General features: G+C 35.2%; 6 protein-coding genes across 7 annotated transcripts in view; 3 read left to right on the top strand and 3 right to left on the bottom strand.

The window, feature by feature from the left end:
• Window positions 1-1,438, bottom strand: part of LOC104715705 (BTB/POZ domain-containing protein At3g56230-like) — a 1,782-nt gene extending 344 nt beyond the window's left edge. Inside the window, exons 1-3 of the mRNA XM_010433089.2 lie at window positions 957-1,438; window positions 656-838; window positions 3-441 (exon numbers count right to left, since the gene is read on the bottom strand). Of these exons, the coding sequence (XP_010431391.1) occupies window positions 3-441; window positions 656-838; window positions 957-1,163 (829 nt within the window). The 5' untranslated portion in view covers window positions 1,164-1,438. The remainder of the gene's footprint in view (window positions 1-2; window positions 442-655; window positions 839-956) is intronic.
• Window positions 3,032-4,381, bottom strand: LOC104712282 (copper transport protein CCH). 2 transcript variants are annotated; one of them, XM_010429140.2, is made up of 3 exons: window positions 4,158-4,381; window positions 3,605-3,688; window positions 3,032-3,494 (listed from the first exon to the last, which is right to left on the bottom strand). In XM_010429140.2, exons 1-3 carry the CDS (start codon window positions 4,164-4,166, stop codon window positions 3,339-3,341), a joined length of 249 nt encoding a protein of 82 aa, XP_010427442.1. In that variant the 5' UTR covers window positions 4,167-4,381; the 3' UTR covers window positions 3,032-3,338. The 2 variants fall into 2 exon arrangements, with proteins under 2 accessions (XP_010427442.1, XP_010427443.1); XM_010429141.2 differs by having other exon boundaries at window positions 3,032-3,493; window positions 3,613-3,688; window positions 4,158-4,380.
• LOC104712283 lies at window positions 6,482-8,479 on the top strand. The gene is made up of 4 exons (XM_010429142.2): window positions 6,482-6,978; window positions 7,268-7,391; window positions 7,682-7,742; window positions 8,160-8,479. The coding sequence occupies exons 1-4, from the start codon at window positions 6,609-6,611 to the stop codon at window positions 8,301-8,303; spliced, it is 699 nt and encodes a 232-aa protein (XP_010427444.1). The 5' UTR covers window positions 6,482-6,608; the 3' UTR covers window positions 8,304-8,479.
• On the bottom strand, window positions 8,531-9,270 carry LOC104712284. The gene is made up of 2 exons (XM_010429143.1): window positions 9,086-9,270; window positions 8,531-9,041 (listed from the first exon to the last, which is right to left on the bottom strand). Exons 1-2 carry the CDS (start codon window positions 9,268-9,270, stop codon window positions 8,702-8,704), a joined length of 525 nt encoding a protein of 174 aa, XP_010427445.1. The 3' UTR covers window positions 8,531-8,701.
• LOC104712286 (WEB family protein At3g56270-like) lies at window positions 10,501-14,305 on the top strand. The gene is made up of 3 exons (XM_019229355.1): window positions 10,501-10,934; window positions 11,400-13,685; window positions 13,859-14,305. The coding sequence occupies exons 1-2, from the start codon at window positions 10,755-10,757 to the stop codon at window positions 12,555-12,557; spliced, it is 1,338 nt and encodes a 445-aa protein (XP_019084900.1). The 5' UTR covers window positions 10,501-10,754; the 3' UTR covers window positions 12,558-13,685; window positions 13,859-14,305.
• On the top strand, window positions 17,356-18,129 carry LOC104715706 (serine/threonine-protein kinase PAK 4-like). The gene has a single exon (XM_010433090.1). It carries the CDS (start codon window positions 17,356-17,358, stop codon window positions 18,127-18,129), a length of 774 nt encoding a protein of 257 aa, XP_010431392.1.

Genomic DNA, 18,129 nt, shown 5'->3' on the forward strand with positions numbered 1-18,129 from the left:
GCTTCTCGTTTCCATCAAGAACGCTCTTGTGATCTGCACACATAGATGCTGGTTTTTCTGAGAGAAAGCCTCGTACTTATCCGAGAAAACGATGTCTTCCATGTTCCGCACCACGAATCCTAGACAAGCCTCCTTCAGCGTCTTGCTCGAACCAAGATCCGAGACATCAAGAACGTCGAGAACGCTAGAGACGTTCAAGGAACTCAACATATGTTGCTCGCACAACTCTTGCAAGTAATGAATCATGTACTTATCTGCCGCAACAAACAAGGCATAGACATGTTTCTCCAACTTGTCTGAAGCCAATGTGCCGGTGTATAGAAACTCCAAGAGAGCTTGAAGTTGCTCCGAGTTAAGTTCTTGGAGCGTTATGGCGTATTCTGGAGCACTTTTGCATCCGTCTGAGTCTAGAATGTTCTTGAAGATCTCTGATTTTGAAGCCTATATATTGAAATCACCCAAGTCTTCTTTAATAAACAAAGTATAATATGCATGGTTGATTTTATAGGTAAATGTTAATTTTTTTTTTGTTACATGTTAAATGTTATCAACAGTAATGGATTTTGATCAACACACTATTGTTATAACATATAAATATATATATCAAAAATTAGCTAATGCCACAAAAATAAGTAAAAAGGATCAATGGAATTACCAGCAAAGCTCTATGTGCAGGAATTGGAGGGCCATCATCGCCCGCTTTTAGAAGAATGTTAGCATGAAGCTGTTCTTTGAAACCCGTAACAAAGCTGCTCAAGAAGACTATCCTTTTCTTCTGTTCTTCTTCGGTTTCTTTCATGTTTTTCATCCATTTGATTACCTTCTCTAATGGTTGTGGCTGGAATTCTCGAAAGAATATATATATAGTCAAAACTCACATAAAATCTGATAAATAAATGTTTTTGATATATAATCAAAAATTGAATTATCTTTACAAAGATATATAAGGAGCTTACCTCACAAGAAAACAAAGGAGAAGAAGAAAGAGATGAGCCATTCTTGACAGTGGACTCATGGGTCGATTTGTCATGATCTTCTTTCGAGCCCTCAAGCTCCTTGAGCAGCGCGATAGTGGTTTTAGCCCCTTCGTAGCACGATCCACATATTGTGTTTCTTGGTGGTCTTAAAATAGTTGGCATTGTGGTGCAGATTGAGCAATCCATTGAATTTTCTTAGTTTGTAGTTTTTTCGTCTCTGTTTTCTCTATCTCGCCATTTTTTTGAAGTAAACTTGAGAATATGAAGAAGATCAATAGAGGAAGATGATGGAGGAGGAGCAGTTTCTTGCTTCGAACGCAAGTTGTTAAAAGTATTGTTCAAGAGTTGTTGTTGGTTAGAGATGGTTACGTTCTTGAAAACATTTTTTTAATATAGTTTTCGTTAATAATCAACTCGAACATGATTGTTTCCGGAAAGAGTTGTTGAGCATAATTTAACAAACAAAACAACGCAAATGAAATGATTTAAGTCATGAAGGAATCTTTTGGGGGCATGCAGTTGTATTGTATGGTTGGAACTTGGAACCTTCATGGGATATTATATATTTATTAATTGATATGGATAATGATTTATTAATATAAATCACAAAATAATAATTATCGGATTTATCTATTATTTAGTGATTGATCTATTATATGCTGACTGTATATGCTTCGCATGTACATGATCGATTTGTTAAACGTACATAATTAGTAAAATCAACTCATGAACAAGTTGATTAGAGAGGACATAAGAATATAGAGATTTGAGATACAGTACTATGGATAGCTTCAAAAGCTAAAAGACGTAAAAAGTTGGGAACAAAAGAAAAAAAGAAAAGGACTTGCCAACCTTTCAACAGCAAATATGTATAGTGTAAGCACGTCGCACCATTCATCGACATGATATATACGAATATGTATCTATTACTTAACATTAATTGACTTTATTTTATTTTTTTTTAAAATAATTAATTCATTTCTTTGTAAGACGAAGTTTTCCACCAAATATAGATATTATCTAGACTAGTATTTCGATAATGAAGAACGATAAAAGGTTTGCAAAAAGACTTGGGTTATTTTTTAATCACATGCATGATCAAATTAAAGATATCTAATTAAATCAAAATCGTCAATTTTTTTTCTTGAAGAAAACTCGTCAAGTATCAGGTTTCCGTTACATATAGAAGTTCTAAGACCTAATCAGATTCACATATATTTTATTTTAAGCTAGGAAACTAATTATCAGAATTCTTTGACAACCTCTTCACCATATCGGTAAGAAATGTATCATTTAAATGGTTATACATCGGATGAGCAGGAAAAGAAAACGATTCAACAGAAGTGGTACAATGGTGAATGGATCGGTATATACCATTATCTCGCTATCATTTTCCGAGAGCGATACCACTATCTATTTGTGTGTGTTACACTATTTCTTACCAAAAACAATATAGTTTAAAATCATATGCAATATGTAATTTATTTGTACTTGGCTTTGGGCTTATATAGTACCAAGAGAAAGTGAGTTTTATACCAACTTAATGCCCAACTTCTTACGAAAATAATCGACCAGAAACCAACTTTTGCTTGTCTTTCACAAAAAAAGAAAAACAACTTTCGCTTGGGATTCCTAATTCTTCAGGCCGGCTCTTATTTTTTTTTGTATATATTCAGACAGATGACTGAATGGATTAAGTTTTATAATAAGTAAAAATTTGAGAATTTCACAGTATTTAATTTGTTATTTTCTTTTGGCCGAATTAGTTAATTTGTTTAAACATGTATGATAAAAGAAAGTCGGAAAAGATAATCCAAAATATATTAATCGACCAGAAACCAACTTTTGCTTGTGTTTCACAAAAAAAGATAAACAACTTTTGCTTGGGGATTACTAATTCTTCAGGCCGGCTCTCATTTTTTTTTGTATATATTCAGACAGATGACTGAATGGTATGGATTAAGTTTTATAACAAGTAAATTTAAGAATTTCACAGTATTTAATTAGTTATTTTCTTTTGGCCGAATTAGTTAATTACTTTAAACACGTAAAACTTATCAATAAAAGAAAGTCGGACCAACATGGGTCCAACATCTTCTTATCAAAGGTTGAAAAAGGTGTACATAAAAATATTAGGTATTTAGAGAAAACAGCTCTTACAAGAACACACACAAACAAAAGATAAAGAAGCGTTGTAATTTGTAAAGGTAGATTAGCCTTCTTTTTCATCTTTAGTATACTTAAACTTGCGATGGCTTAGTCTCGGCTTCTGCCACTTTTGATTCAACATCAACCTTAGCCTCAGTCTTACTCTCAGCCTCGGTTTTAGTCTCAGTCACAGCCTCGGCCTTTGGCTCAGCCTCAGCTTTTGGGTTTTGGCTCAACCTCAGCCTCCACCGGCCAGAAAGAAGTCTTCTTTCCGGTCTTTGAAACTGTTTGGAAAACTGCTTCAGGCTCAACATTACCTTTCACTGTTACCTTTTGCTCCTTGATATCAATGTCAAATGACTCAACCCCCTGAAATAAACTCTGGAGTCAACAACTTACTAGGCATATATATAAACGAAGGATTAATTTATAAAAATGATCTGAAACAAAAATTGAACAAAAAAAAAAGATTAGCATACATGCAAACCTTCCATTTTGCCCAAGACTCTATTGACGGCACCAACGCAGCCTTGGCATGACATACCAACTTTGAGGACAACGGTCTGCATTTATGAGACGATTTGATCCGACAATGTTAGAACCATATATATGTACTAGTTACCGGACCAGTCCGGTCCAAAGATATCAACAGCTAATTTTATCACACTAATGAACAATTATCGTTTGCGTTCAAGCTTAATTATCACCTTTTTAACCAATATTTTTAAATGACGCTAGCTAGGACATTCTAAATACAGCTGATAGAACCTAGACCAATCAATTAATCTCATACTTTTTTTTCCTTTTGTGCAATTTTATAATTGTCATATTAACCGGATGCTTAAAACCGATTAATCGACCAATAACACCGCCCTGAATCTGGAGCAATTGTTAGCATATTTTGGAAATAAATACACACACACACACACAAACCAAATCATTCTCTCTAAAAGAAAACATTGTTCCAACGTTTTATGGTCAAGAAACAGACGTAAACCCAAGAAACGGAGAAGAAAGTAATAAAAAAATTACCTGAGCCATGGCTAGAATGAGATGAAACGAAACGAATAAGCTTTGAGAAGGATGATCCGGATTAGAGAATGAGATGTTTGTTTGTTGAATGAAATGAAATGGTGTCGTGTTGGTTATTTATAGTAACGCAAAAGCAAAAAAAGAAAGATTCGGAGGAGTTAGCGTAAAGGAAACGAGAGCATTGTGAATTAGTGCATTTACCATATTCCCAATAGAATATAAAAGGTTTAGGAAGGTTTGTTATACCTGATGTGGAAAAAAAGCTGACCTAACTTTAAAAAACCCACTAACTGAAAGTACAAGTACAAAAGAATTTTAGATGAGGTTTTCTTGTACTACACATGTTTTGTTTGCAGTACCAAGTACTTAAAAAAAATTTCCTCTTTATATGGGGTTATTCAATGTTTACTTTTATTAGATTAGTATATTTGACTATGAACTTATATAAAACTATTTTTATACTGATTTTTTTATTTGTTAATCATTCAAGAGTATCATGTAAAATTCAAAGTCCTACTCGAGTAAGAGTGTAAGACTCAATTAATTAATATGGTTTCTTATAAGGATCCCCAGACATGTTTTTGTCTCTTGGGTGGCTGTGAGACATAATACTGTTATGGTTGAAAATTTGAAATATAATGATAAGTTTTTCCATTGTGCCTTCCTATGCGACACCCATGNTTTTTTTACATTTTTATATGGAGGTTATTCAAAGTTTACTTTTATTAGATTAGTATATTTGACTATGAACTAATAGAAAACTATTTTATACTGATTTTTTTATTTGTAAAGAGTATCAAGTAAAATTCAAAATCCTACTCGAGTAAGACTCAATTAATTAATATGGTTTCTTATAAGGATCCCAAGAAATGTTTTTGTCTCTTGGGTGGCTGTGAGACATAATACTTTCATGGTTGAAATTATATAATGATAAGTTTTTTTTTCCATTGTGCCTTCCTATGCGACACCCATGAAAACACATATTAGCATAACAATGTGTTTAATTAGATTCGTGTTCTCCAACACAACTCTCATCATATATGACTCGAAATACAATATTTTTTTATTTATATTCCATCAAGCAGCAAGACAACACAACACAACGCGATACTACATTCCTCATGAGCAAAACCGTTGGCCTCAATCCTCAATCGTTACTGAAGTTACTTGCATATCATACGATGCTAAAATATTATACTTTGTTGTCTACTTTGGCTTCAAAGATCACATCACCTAAAGTTGCAATTCCTTTTTGGATTAGTCAATAACACGCAAGAGTCTTTTGATCCATTGATTTAAAATCTGCCCCAATTTTTTTTTTTTTTTAATTCACATAATGTGTTTATCATCTCAACACCTCAAAAAGCTTTTAAAAGGGAGAAATGATACGATGCAAAAGATACCTAAAATATGGACTGTATTGCTCTACTACTCTCCTCCCACTTTAAAAAAAAACAACTATCCTCTGTCCCTTTTTTTTTTTAAAGTTTTAATATCATCCTCTTTTTTTAAAAACATCAACTTTATATTATCCTAGCAAAAAAAAAATTAATTAACTAGATAATAATTTGTTGATCCTTAGGGCATGTTTATAGGAAGATCAGTTTAGGGTGTTATTAGAGTATAAATATTATGAAAATAATGTAAGATCAGTAGTTAAGAACTTTTGTTAAAAAATTAGTTATTAGAAGAACATGTTTAAGATCTTAATATTTAATAATATAATATTCTTATAGAAATTTAAGAATGTTTAATAAATACATAGATTAATGTTTAATAAAAAATTTAAGAATATTTAATACTATTTAATAATATAATGTTTATTAATATTCTTAAACATATTACAATTATAAAAATTTATAAAATAACATTTTAATTGCAAACTTATAAAATTTTTACTAAAATTCAAAATACAATGCCATATTTTTATGAACAAAAAAAAACATTGTAAATAAAATTTTTAAAAAAACAAACAAACATATTACTTAATTAATTAAACAAGACAAACATTTTATTTAATTAATACATAGATTAATGTCCAAATTTATTCCATATATTCTCAACCAATCCGAGAGAGACATATCACACAAGATCAGGCCCAATAACAGTTCTAGAATACGATCAATGAACCTGATCTTAAGTCCACTATTCAATTATTTTCATTTTTAAAAGACTTAAGAACATCCCATCTGATCTCCCTATAAACATGGCCTTACGTTTCCATAAAGTCTACAAAAAGGTAGAAAATTAATCTTACTATAATACGATCCAAAAAACAATAAGGGCCCAAATGACACTTTCCCAATTTGGGCTTCTCTTAAATCAATCCCCTCAAATTAAGCTCTCTCAATCGATCGAACCTTCTTCAGAACTCTTCTTCTCCTTTTCGAGCTTTTTTACCTTCCCGCCAACGAAGAGTGTGGAATCTTCTCCCCCCCAAAGACCTCTCAGATGAATATTCCGACACGAAGATCACCGGGTAAAAGAACGGAAGCTCCTCGCTCCGTCGGAGGACGTATACCGAGGAAACCGCTTGCCGATTGTACCAACATCGTCTCCAGATCTTCTCGACAACAGCCATCTTCTACACTCAAATTCGCGAATCCTAGTCTCACTTCATCTCTCAAGAGGTTAGTCGATCAAACTACGCTCAAGGAGAAACCCAAAGATGTTGTTATTACTTCCGAGACTGCTTCCGAGAAAGCTTCTCCGTCTCCCGCTCCTGCCACGAACGTTAGACCCGTCACTCGCCGTATGTCTGCAGATCTGGGTTCTCCGGCCTCTGCTCCTTCTCGTCCCCAATCATCGCGCTCTGACTTGGGTAATTGATTTATCTGCGATAATTTTGATCCAATTTGGTTTTATTGTATAGATTTTGAGGGATTTTGATTTGAATTGGATTTGTGCGTAACTCTAGGGTTTTAGGTTTCTGGGTTTTGGGGGGTTTTCAGGAATCGTTTGATTTATGCTTGAATTTATCATGTTATAGTGAATTGCAAATTTAGTATCAAGTTAGGCTTCATTTGTCTGTTAATTTTCAATTGATAATTCTGCTAAATTGGTTTTGGTTTCTATCTTAAGCTGATGTTTAAGAAATTTCTTATGTTTAGGCGTTAGTGATAAGGAGTCTGCTGAGCCATGGTCTGTTTACACGGTGAGAAGGAAGAGGAATATAGACACATCTCCCTCTAGTGCAGCGGCTCGCATGCGTCTGGACTTGACATCAAGCGCTGGGTATGAAAACTCATTCGATGATATATGATTGTTTGAGTTTTGGGGATATAAGATCTGGCATGTATCTAACTGGAACCAGGCTAGAACATAGTACTTGCTACTTATTTTTGTTGGTGCTGTCTTGTGGCTTGTTCTCTATTCTTTTGAGAATTTTTTTATCAGTCAGATAGATTAGATGTGATGACTAGAATTAGTGTTGAACCTGTCATGGCCATCAGATTTGTCTAACATTTTGTGGCTTGTTGAAGCATGTCGCTGTTAGTTAATTCTCTTTGAAATTTGTATCACAGGAAGAAAACATGTCAAGCAGATGTAAACAAAACGAAGCCCTTGAAAATGGCTCCCAAAAAGGTGAATCCAGGAAAGCTCTACCTATATACTTATCACAAGTGTGATAGTTCTGTGTTGCTCTTATCATTCTGTGGAAAAGTAGCCATTACTTTTGATCTATCGGTTTTTGGGCTCTATCAAACTGTATATCAGTGCATTGTATGTTTCAACATTGATAGATTACATTGTTCTTCTGTCATGATTTCTGAAAACCAGTGCTACACCTAGTTGGAATATGGATGCCTAGTCTTTCTTTTTCATGTATATATTCTTCTCTTTCCATAATGTGGATTCAGAATATTGTCATGAGATAAGCTGTGATTGCTGTTTAATGAGATGTGCAGCTTTTATCTCCTTTGTTCATTTGTAGAGCCTTATACTTGTCCCATATAAGTTTGCTCCGAAACTAAATTTTTTGTATCTATGGTTACATTACAGAGGCAACGGACGGTAAAGCAAGAGAACGAGAATTTGGTTCATGCAGCTACTCGGGAATATATCGAGCAGCAGAAAGCATACTTTGCAGAGATAGATGCATTTGAACTGCCAATTGAAGATGCATCTAGTAGCGACTCAGACTAAGTAAGAAGAGACAACACTCTTAGGGATATCATAGAGAAACCATAACCGGTTCGTATTCACTGTATAGCTACGGAGTCTTCTCACAGGGAATGTTACACTGGTCACTTAGTAGACATGACAAGCCAACCTTTGTGTATACAACAGATCTATCGGTTTATAATATTTGACATCGTTTCAGTGGGAGAACGTTCTTGGTTGAAGATATACATGAATTGACAAAAAGCCTGTCCATAATACAAGCTTAATAAGGCCACGACCGAGAGAGACAAACTATATATACACGTAATACAGTTACATTCACACATCAAGCACTATAACACTGTCTGTTCAATAAGACAACAAAGCAGCTCATAGAACAAATCATAAACAACAGAGCATAGATCCAGTCGTTCACATACTCAAGCTTTGTTCTTGTCGTTGGTGATGAGAACTTTACCAGTACCATGTTTCTTCAGACTCTCCACTGATCCGGAGAACAGAACTCTCTTCAGACTCCCAATTGAAGAACTACATCCATTTCTTTCACCATTGGAGTAACACAGAGTCGAGGTAGGCGACGAGCTAAGCTCATCCTCTTTGTAGTTAGCGTACAGAAGTGGCGGCTTTTTGTCATGGCTCACTCGTTTTTTCGAAGAATGTGGTGGCGAAGAGGAAAAAGAAGATGAAGAAGACGTAGAAGACCAAGAAAACGATGAGCTGGTCGTCTTTTTACTACCGTGTTTGCTCCTCCTGAGATCGTTGAACATGGACATGGACAGAAACTTACTTATTTTGGTTCTCACCTTGCCCTGTCTCTTCGGTGTCGACAAAAGCTCGGATGAGTAATATGAGGGAGGTGGCGTGAGCGGCAGAGGAAGAGAATCGGAGCAGAGGTGGTTTTTGGGTGTGCCTGGCCTTGACTCCCATATGAATGGTATGGAAGCTCCGCCATAGTAGGAGCATCTCTCGTCATCGAATGCATAGTCATCTCCAAATCTTCCTGACATTTAGAGTGATCTCTTTGACTCTGTTCTATGTGTGTTGAGTCTCGTTAAAAGTGAAAAAGAGTAATGTGTTTTGTGAGTAAAAAACTAGTTTCCCGATGAAACAAAAGAATCTTCTTGGCAGGGTTGTATATATACAATCGTGGATATTTATTCTGTTTTTCTTTTTCTATTAAAATTTAGAGATTTTTCCAATGGAGAATTTCATATGGAGGAGCATATTACAAGTATAAAGAAGATAAATACATAGGAAAAAATGGTTAGATAATAAATGAAAGGTGGCTATCTTACTGAGCTCGATGTGTATGCTATTACTTAATGCTTTTCATTAATTACGAGAGAGTCGTGGGGATCACATCACATTATTGGTAAACCGTTCGTAATAAGAGTTTCGACACTATATATATATATGCATTGCTTTGAGTAATTAATATTTTGTATTAAATATGTTACCTTAAGTAGGAATCCCGTCTATAAACTTGTTTTTTTGGGTGTTCTTGTAATTTAGGAAATAATTATTGACATACTAATCTACACGTTTAAATCTTTAGAAGATAAACGAAGACTTTACACCTACCAAAACTTTAGAGCCTTAAATTGTTTGTCGTAATATAGAAACTACTCACTACTGTCGACTCCGCAGACTAAACAGTTGGGGTATGTTAACACATCCAAAAAAGATACGAGTAGGCTTATTATATGTATAAAACCAACGAGTGAACTAGTGCAAACTGGTAACACCCGACCCAACAGTAGTAATTAGAAAAGGTGTTGTGTCGGTTCTAATGCGTTGGGGAGATACGTATGCGGGAAAAGAAACAGAAACGTGAAGGATCGAAAGACAAAAAAGTGATGAATTAGGACGGTTGAGTGATGAGAAGGCCGTGTATCAAAATAATTAAATGTTTGTTTCCCAATCGTATTCGTACGTGGTCCGTTTCTCCCTCCTACTCGGATTTGATGGCCACACAAATTGGTTAGACAAAAAAAAAAACCTATAAGGGAAAGCTCCACCTATTTATTTCACGCATACATTTACTAGTATACATTAATAACATAGGCATGGGGAAGAAACAATGACAATTTTCATATAAACGATATCGTATTTTGAACAGAAACAAACAACTCAAATAGTACTTTTTTACATTTAACATAAAAATAAACATAGAGCCTAACAACCGAGTCCAATTTCGTATCAACAGCCCAAACTCGATTCCTTAATCTACGGCCCAGTAAGAGAAAAAGCAGCGAATCAATAGAAGCCACGTATCTGAATCATCATCATCAAAGAAGCCCTTCATTGTTCTCCGGGTCGTGGTGTCGTCGTGAGTCGCGCGCGGCTTTCATTACCGAGAAAACACAATCATAGAGAAGCTCTCAGTCTTGTTTGCTTAACTATGATTACTCTAATGGATCCCTCTTTACTTATCTTTCACTTTCGATTGATTGTTTCTCGAGAGCGCGGAAAATGTCGGAGAACCCTGCGGCGGAGACGATTCCGGGTACACCCGTTATCCGGGAGGTGAGAACCGGATCCGGGTTCGAGAGTTTCAACCCGGTGAGTGCAAGGAGAGGAGTTGTGAGAGCTGAAGTCGATAGTTCTCCACCGTTGTTTGGTGGTCGTCCCTTCAACCTTGAAGACAATTTGGTAAGTTCTGTTTCTAATCTCCGATTCGCAAAGTCTGTTTAATTTCTTGTTGTTCGATGCATCTGTGAGTAGCAGTGTCATTGAGGGTTTGAAATGTATGTTCTTCAACTGTCGTTTATGCTTTTAAATCTGATAGCTAATTCGATTTGGTGAGGTTTTATGCTGACACTAAGAAGAAATTTCAGAACTTTGTGTAGTAGTGATCTATCATAATGTAAGGACTTGTGTTATGTGTGGACAGTTTCAATCGTCTTGAATCTTTTGCTCTGCCTTTGTGATTAGCCAGAATATGTTATCTTCACCCTTGTTTGAAACGTCATGTTTATGTTTTTGTAATGAGGCAATTGAATGAAGTGTTAATCGATGTATGCGATTATATATATGCGCCAATTGCTTCTGGAACCACCCAGCTATTGAGGGCTAGAGCCGGCGATATATTCTGATTGTTGCTTTGTCATTCTTCAGGAGGGTGTGAGGGAATTTGATATAAAGAGAATGAAAAAACAGACTGTGGAGCTTGAGAAGGATCTGATTATGAAAGAGTTAGAAACTCTTGATTTTCTAGAAGCTCTTGCATCAACCAAAAGCATTGTCGAAGATTTCAAGCGGCAGCTCCAGCAACAAGCAATGAGATGCAGGGAGACCCCTGAACATTTGCGTTCACACATCAAAGAGATGATCTATGAACGCTGCCATTTTAATCCCCACAAGTCTCCAGATCTGACCCTCATGGAATCGAAGCAGGCATGTATGAATCTTGGTAAAACCATGGATGATCTTGCATTGATCCAGCCCTATGCTGAATCTTTGAATATGACAACGAAGGAAGAGAAAGATTTACTTGGAGCGGCGTCTCTAGCTGAGGAGCTTAACAGTCTGAAGTTAAAACCACAAGGTCATGACCAAGGAGAGAGGTTCAATACGGAGAATTTACCTGTGAACCCACAATGTGAACAGGTCAAGATGGTAGTTGAAACCAATGATACAGCTTACCATAAACAGAGCAAGGCTTGTCTAAGAACTGCAGAAATGAGACTGGTTGCTGCAAGAAAAATGGAAGAGGCTGCAAGAGCAGCGGAAGCACTTGCGATTGCTGAAATCACCATGTTATCCAGCGGTAACAACCAAGACGCTCTCTGCTTCCCGGAGCAACCAAGTTTTCCATTAACACTTGGAGCACAGATGAACAAAGAATTATCCACCAATGTCTCAAAAATAGAGATCTTGAGAAAGCTGGAGGAAGCTAACGAAGAAGTCAAACAAAGTAAACAAGCCTTGGAAATTGCATTAAACCGAGTGGAAATCGCCAGTGTGAAGCAGCTTGAAGCAGAAGATGCGGTTCGCCAGTGGAACATAGAATCATGGAAAGACCAGAAAGCTATTGGACCAAAAGGAACGACGAAAAGAGAGAGCTTCTCTCGACGCTCCTTCTTGAGCCATGTGAAACAGCACGAGCCACGAATCTATCTCACAGAGCCAATGCTGAAACGAAACGTATCAACGGGCAATGTTCTAACCAGGAAACAAGTTCCTACTATCGACGATGAGAATCATTTGGTGACACCGAGGAGAAAGTTTAAGTTCATTCACACACATCAAGCTTCCATTGGAGAAACAGTGTAAGCTAAAAACCCCAGCCTTTTGAAAACATGTTTTGCCCACTTCTGTTTTTTTCTTTCTTGGTTTGATCATTGATGCGTGTTGATGCTTCTATCATAAGCAAACCCAGATGATTAGAGTGAAAGGTGTTGTTCTGACTCAAATGTGACGAATATTGAAAAAAAAACAAACAAAAAAAAGCTTCTAGTAATAATCATACTTAATTATGGGAGTTAGTGAAGGGCATTGATCATATGATTTAGGTGGTGTGGTGGGCAGTTTCATAATTTCATTATTATATGAGTCTTAACTAATGCATTTTGAAGTGTTAGATTAGCTAATTAGGTGATCCATAATCAATTCCACAACTATGTTTAGGTTTAGGTCTTCTATAATGTTTCTAGATTCTCAAAATAGAAACTGAAACATATAGTTGAAGAGTTGAAGAAATTACGGAGATAAAAATAAAAAATAAGTACTTTTTACGATTTGACCCGCTTATAGAGATTTAGAATGATGACGTGGCCAAGACTTTTAAGGCAATCTTATCTTTCCAATAAGTAATAGCCACGTGTATTAGTCTTCGCAACAAAGATTTCGTCTGGATTCCTCGTATTGGCTCAGAAGATAAGAAAAAAAAAGAAAAAAAAAAAAAAGAGAAAATAAATAAAGTAGAAAATTTTGAAGAGCGGCGTGGGTTAGCAAAATCATAGCCTCAAGCTAAAATGTGCCACTCCCAACACGTAGGCTAGTCTGTTTCCTGCGTGTCAAGTATCCAACGGTACGTTCGTACTTTTTAAGAAATTAGGTTGCTTTGGTCTCGTTTCGTGTCAATAATCCAAAAAGACATCTTTTTTATTTTATTTTATTGATTTTGTTTCTCCCAAGCATTAAAATTGTTGTAGCTTTTTGAGCATCTTTTTTTTAATACCTTATGCTTTGCTTATAAAACGCAAAGGATGTATGGTACACAAAGATCCAGAGATCAAGCTCCATGGAAACCAAAAATAACTAAGATCTCTCCTTATTCAATATAGTCAATAAACCAACGACCTATCGATCTTTAGAAAGATCTGGTCGATGAATCCATTGCATGGCTGCCGGGCCGCGGCATCCACCTCGACGGATCGAGTCTCTCCGAGCATGGTACCGGTATGCAACCATCCTTATAAATCTCATACTTTAATAATATACCTTCTAGGCAATAGGCATAATAATACTCTTTAGTATATATGATTTTGATATAGTTATAGTCTTGTAGATATACTGAAATATAACGTACAAGTCATTAAGTCAATTTATTAATGTGGTGGCATCACGCGCAGTCTAGTTTCAGGGTAAGCCATATGGAGAAGGGAAGATAGAAGAGATCTCTAGACGTGGATGGGTTTTTTTCGGTTCAAAGATGGAATATACATATCAATTCACATTCGGGGTTATATAGTTGAATCGGAATAAAGCTTTGATAAGTGGACTGATCTTACCTAAGTGGGCATGATGGTAGTCCAGTCTTGTATCAATCTATATATTTGGGTTTAACATATAGAACTATTATCGATTTTAAGTGTTAGAGTATTCTCCATCTAAGTTCCGTTCATCCCAGTTACCACATTACCTCTAAAGGTGTCTCAAAAGGCAAGTCATTTTTTTCTGGCTATTCAATGCAGTTTCGATTACTAATCAAATACTACTACTTTCCACTAATTTTTTCCTCCTAATTTGTTAACTGTTTGTAGTGGAGAAAAGTTTAATGGAATTCTTAGTTCCTAGCATGTATGAATATGATATGTTTTTTTTTTTATATTTATAACTTGTAAGTAGGTTACCAACTTCACTAGAAATCTGTCAAAAAGCTACATATTTATTAATGAACAAAAAGAAAAAGAAAAACATTTATGGCCACTAATTAATAAAAATACTCGCTCGGGTTAGCTAGCCGTTTCCATGAGAACAATATGTGAGTTTGGAGAGCATGTTGATCCCATACGAGCAGAATGTGTTGGCTTAAAGGAGGATCGAGATCATCGAGATTGGTAAAACCTTTAGATTGAGTCAATGAAAGTGCAAGAGAAGAAGATATGATCCTGCGTTTCATTCTCTTGATGTAGCGACTAGCGAGTAGCGACCCTCTTAGGAGGAAAGACGATCACGAGTAGCGAAACGGTCTCTTGCGTCGAACATATAATAAACAAGTTCTTTGGGATGCTGGACTAAAACCAAATTGATTTACGCTAAAGTGCAGACTCTAGAGAAGGCTGAAGAGTGTGCCATATGAAATCACAAATCAGTATGGAACCATAATTAAGTTGTATCACTTTTTTCTTGAATAAATTAATTACAGAGAACTTGGAAATGAAAATTATGCTCTCAGAATAGATATTAAATTCATATCCTAAAAAAGCATGATGTTTTAATATTTTACGTAAAGTTTTTATTATTATTTTTTACGTAATTTGATATTTGTTGGGTGCGAAAATGATAGGTTATTTAGAAAGCAAAACGGGAAGTTTGTCATTGTGTATGTGATGTAAGTTTGTAATTATACATCAGTGACTATGGTTTTTCTATCTACAATTAGTATAGAGAAACTTACATAAATATAATTCATTTCTTCTTTCACATACCCCTCATGATAATTAGATTGACTTCACTCTTGGAAAAATGTATGAGATCCGTTCACGAGCCAATGACTTTGACAAGGCATCGACGAGTTGGTCTTTATATGAAATACAAGCCAACTCTAAGTATTTTTGAAGTAATTTGATTCCTAATGAAATGATATTCGAAGGCAAGCTTTTTCATTCTCAAGTGGAATACCAGATTAGTACATATACATAACCAGCAGGCCCGACCTACCCATAAAACATCCAAAGCATTTGATTTAGGCCACACAATATATAAAATATTTTAGGGCCATATCTTCAAGAGATTAGATAGTTCAGATGGTTATGTGTACCGCAATTTAGTGGCTTGTCATGGGTTCGACGCTGGTACTTTGTTTTTTTCTTCATTACGTTTTTTTTAACAGTTTTTTTCCTTTACTGCTACTCTGCTCTTTTCTTCATTATGTTTTTTTTCCCCTTTAACAGTTTTCTTTCTTTTTTGCTTACGATTTTATTTTCATTTTTTTGGTAAGAGTTATAGAAATTTTTTTAATAAATCTTGTTTAATTCCTGCTTTTAACAATAAAATCTCTAAATATTAGACTTTACTAGATATTAAAATATTCAACTTCTTCATACAAAATCAAAAATAAAGAAATTCTACACAAGAACATGGATTATTGCTGCTGCAGGCTAACTAGGCAAACCATTTTTTTTCCTACCTTAACTTTAATCCTTTTTATTATAATCCTAACCAATGAATTTGTTGTGATGAAAGATAGAAAATTTATTTTAAGATTATTTCACATTTGTTAAAGTATTTTATCACTTTTAAAAATATTTTTTAATTATATTTTAGTATTTTAGTAAAAAAAAAAATTAACTAAATTTTATATAGATAATATGCTTTAGGCCACCAAAATTCAAGTACCGGCCCTGGTTGCCAGGGTTCTGAAATCCAGCGAGTTTTGGAATTGAAGAAGTATTTGCCCACTGAGGATTATACCATGTAGCTTCGAAGCTACCTGCAAATAACGCTAGAAGAGGATGAGAATTACAACAAGAAATATATTATGAAGAATTGTTTTGTAGACCATAAAGTTTTTAATAAATATCAACAATGAATGTAATAACTATAACATATCTCAAAATACATAAAAATTTAAAACATTATGTTTCTTACATAAAATTTAGATTTTTTTTCAAGATATGATTTCAATATTTATTTGAAAGCATATTTTTTTTCCCAAGATTTTCTGTATATAAATTAGGGGTGGGCAAAAAAACCGAAATCCAAAAAACCGAACCGAACCGAACCGAAATAATAGGTTTGGTTTGGTTATGGTTAAGTCTAAAAATCCGTTTGGTTCTCATTTTAGTTAAGCATTTGATTTAGGTTTGGTCTGGTTAAAAACCGTAAAACCGAATGGTTTTTTTGGTTTTTTAAAAAAATTTAGGATAAATTAGATATAATTAGTTTCTCCGACTTATAACTTTAAATTGTATAACAATATCAATATTTTTTTTCTTTATTGGGCTTATAGTTATTGATCTCTTAGTAATCTATCGAATAAATTTGGATTCTATTTTTTTTTTTTTATGTTTAGGTTTTACTTTTATGTTTATTTTTAGTTATGTATCAACTATCTATTTTTTAAAAGTATAAAATAACCATTAAAAACCGAAACCAAACCGAAACCGAACCGAACTGTGATACATATGGTTTTTATATGGTTCCATTTTTTATGAAACCGAAAAAACCATAAACCGAAAAAACCTAACCGTAACCAAAACCGAATTACATATGGTTTCTTTATGGTTCCATTTTTATAAAACCAAAAAAACCGTAAACCGAAAAAACCGAACCTAAACCAAACCGAAAAACCGAACGACCACCCCTAATATAAATTAAAAAGAATAATTTATTATATATGCTAACTATAGCTTTTCTTTTTGAAAATGGATTTTCTTCTATATAAAAATAGTCCATCTCATATTGCTTTCCTTTTCTCATAGATATCCTATCTCAATTAAACACATACAATTTAATAATTACTTATAATACAGATTCTGAAATTGTTGAGTCAAACTCTACCAATTAATGTCTATTGTACTATATATACAGTACAACGAAACAAGTAATCTTCACATTTTCCATCTCAACCAAGAGAACAAAACAAAACATCTCTCTCGTTCGAACCCCTAATGATAGTATGCTCATGGCTAAGAAAACATCTCTCCGCAAATACTCAGCGAATCTCGAGAAAGAATTAAGGATCTTACATCGCTTCAACTCCATCGATTGCAACATCGTACGACCCAAAAGCCCTATCATCTATCACGAAACCATGCCCGTCAATGTCAAGGTCTGCTCTATTTACATGGAAGTCGCACCGCATGGTTCACTCAAAGACATGCTAACCAAAGCCGGTGGGAGATTACCGGAGAACGTGGTCGGGTATTGCACACTCATGATTCTTAAAGGGCTCAAGGATCTTCACCAGGCAGGTTACGTCCACTGTGATCTCAGGCTAGAGAACATACTCATCTTCAAGACCTACACTCATGGAGAGCTTTGTGAACTCAAACTTGCTGATTTCGGTTTATCCGAGGAGCCTAATGGACCTATACCATTGGAAGGGTCTCTTTTCGAGGGAAGCCCCGGTTACTTGGCTCCAGAGGCGGTCGGGCCACGTAGGATTATCTCGCCGGCGGTTGATATATGGTCTTTAGGTGTTATGGTGGTTAAGATGTTGGGGCCGCCGTCTCTTGTTAGTGTAAGAGAAAGAGTTATTTTCCTGTCGGAGGTTCTATCACCGATGGCTTTCGACTTTGTGAGAAAGTGCACTGTGCGTGATCCGGAGGGTAGAGCCACCGCAGAGGAGCTGCTGAGCCATCCTTTTGTTAGGCAAAGTATTGGGGTTCCACCGGTTGAGATGCTTCCGGTTCCTGCTTGCTTAAGTGACGGAGTGGTTCAAGGAAGGTTTATCTAG

The sequence above is a fragment of the Camelina sativa genome, chromosome 9 (genome assembly GCF_000633955.1).
Source record: "Camelina sativa cultivar DH55 chromosome 9, Cs, whole genome shotgun sequence".
In the NCBI taxonomy this organism is placed as follows: Eukaryota; Viridiplantae; Streptophyta; class Magnoliopsida; order Brassicales; family Brassicaceae; genus Camelina; species Camelina sativa.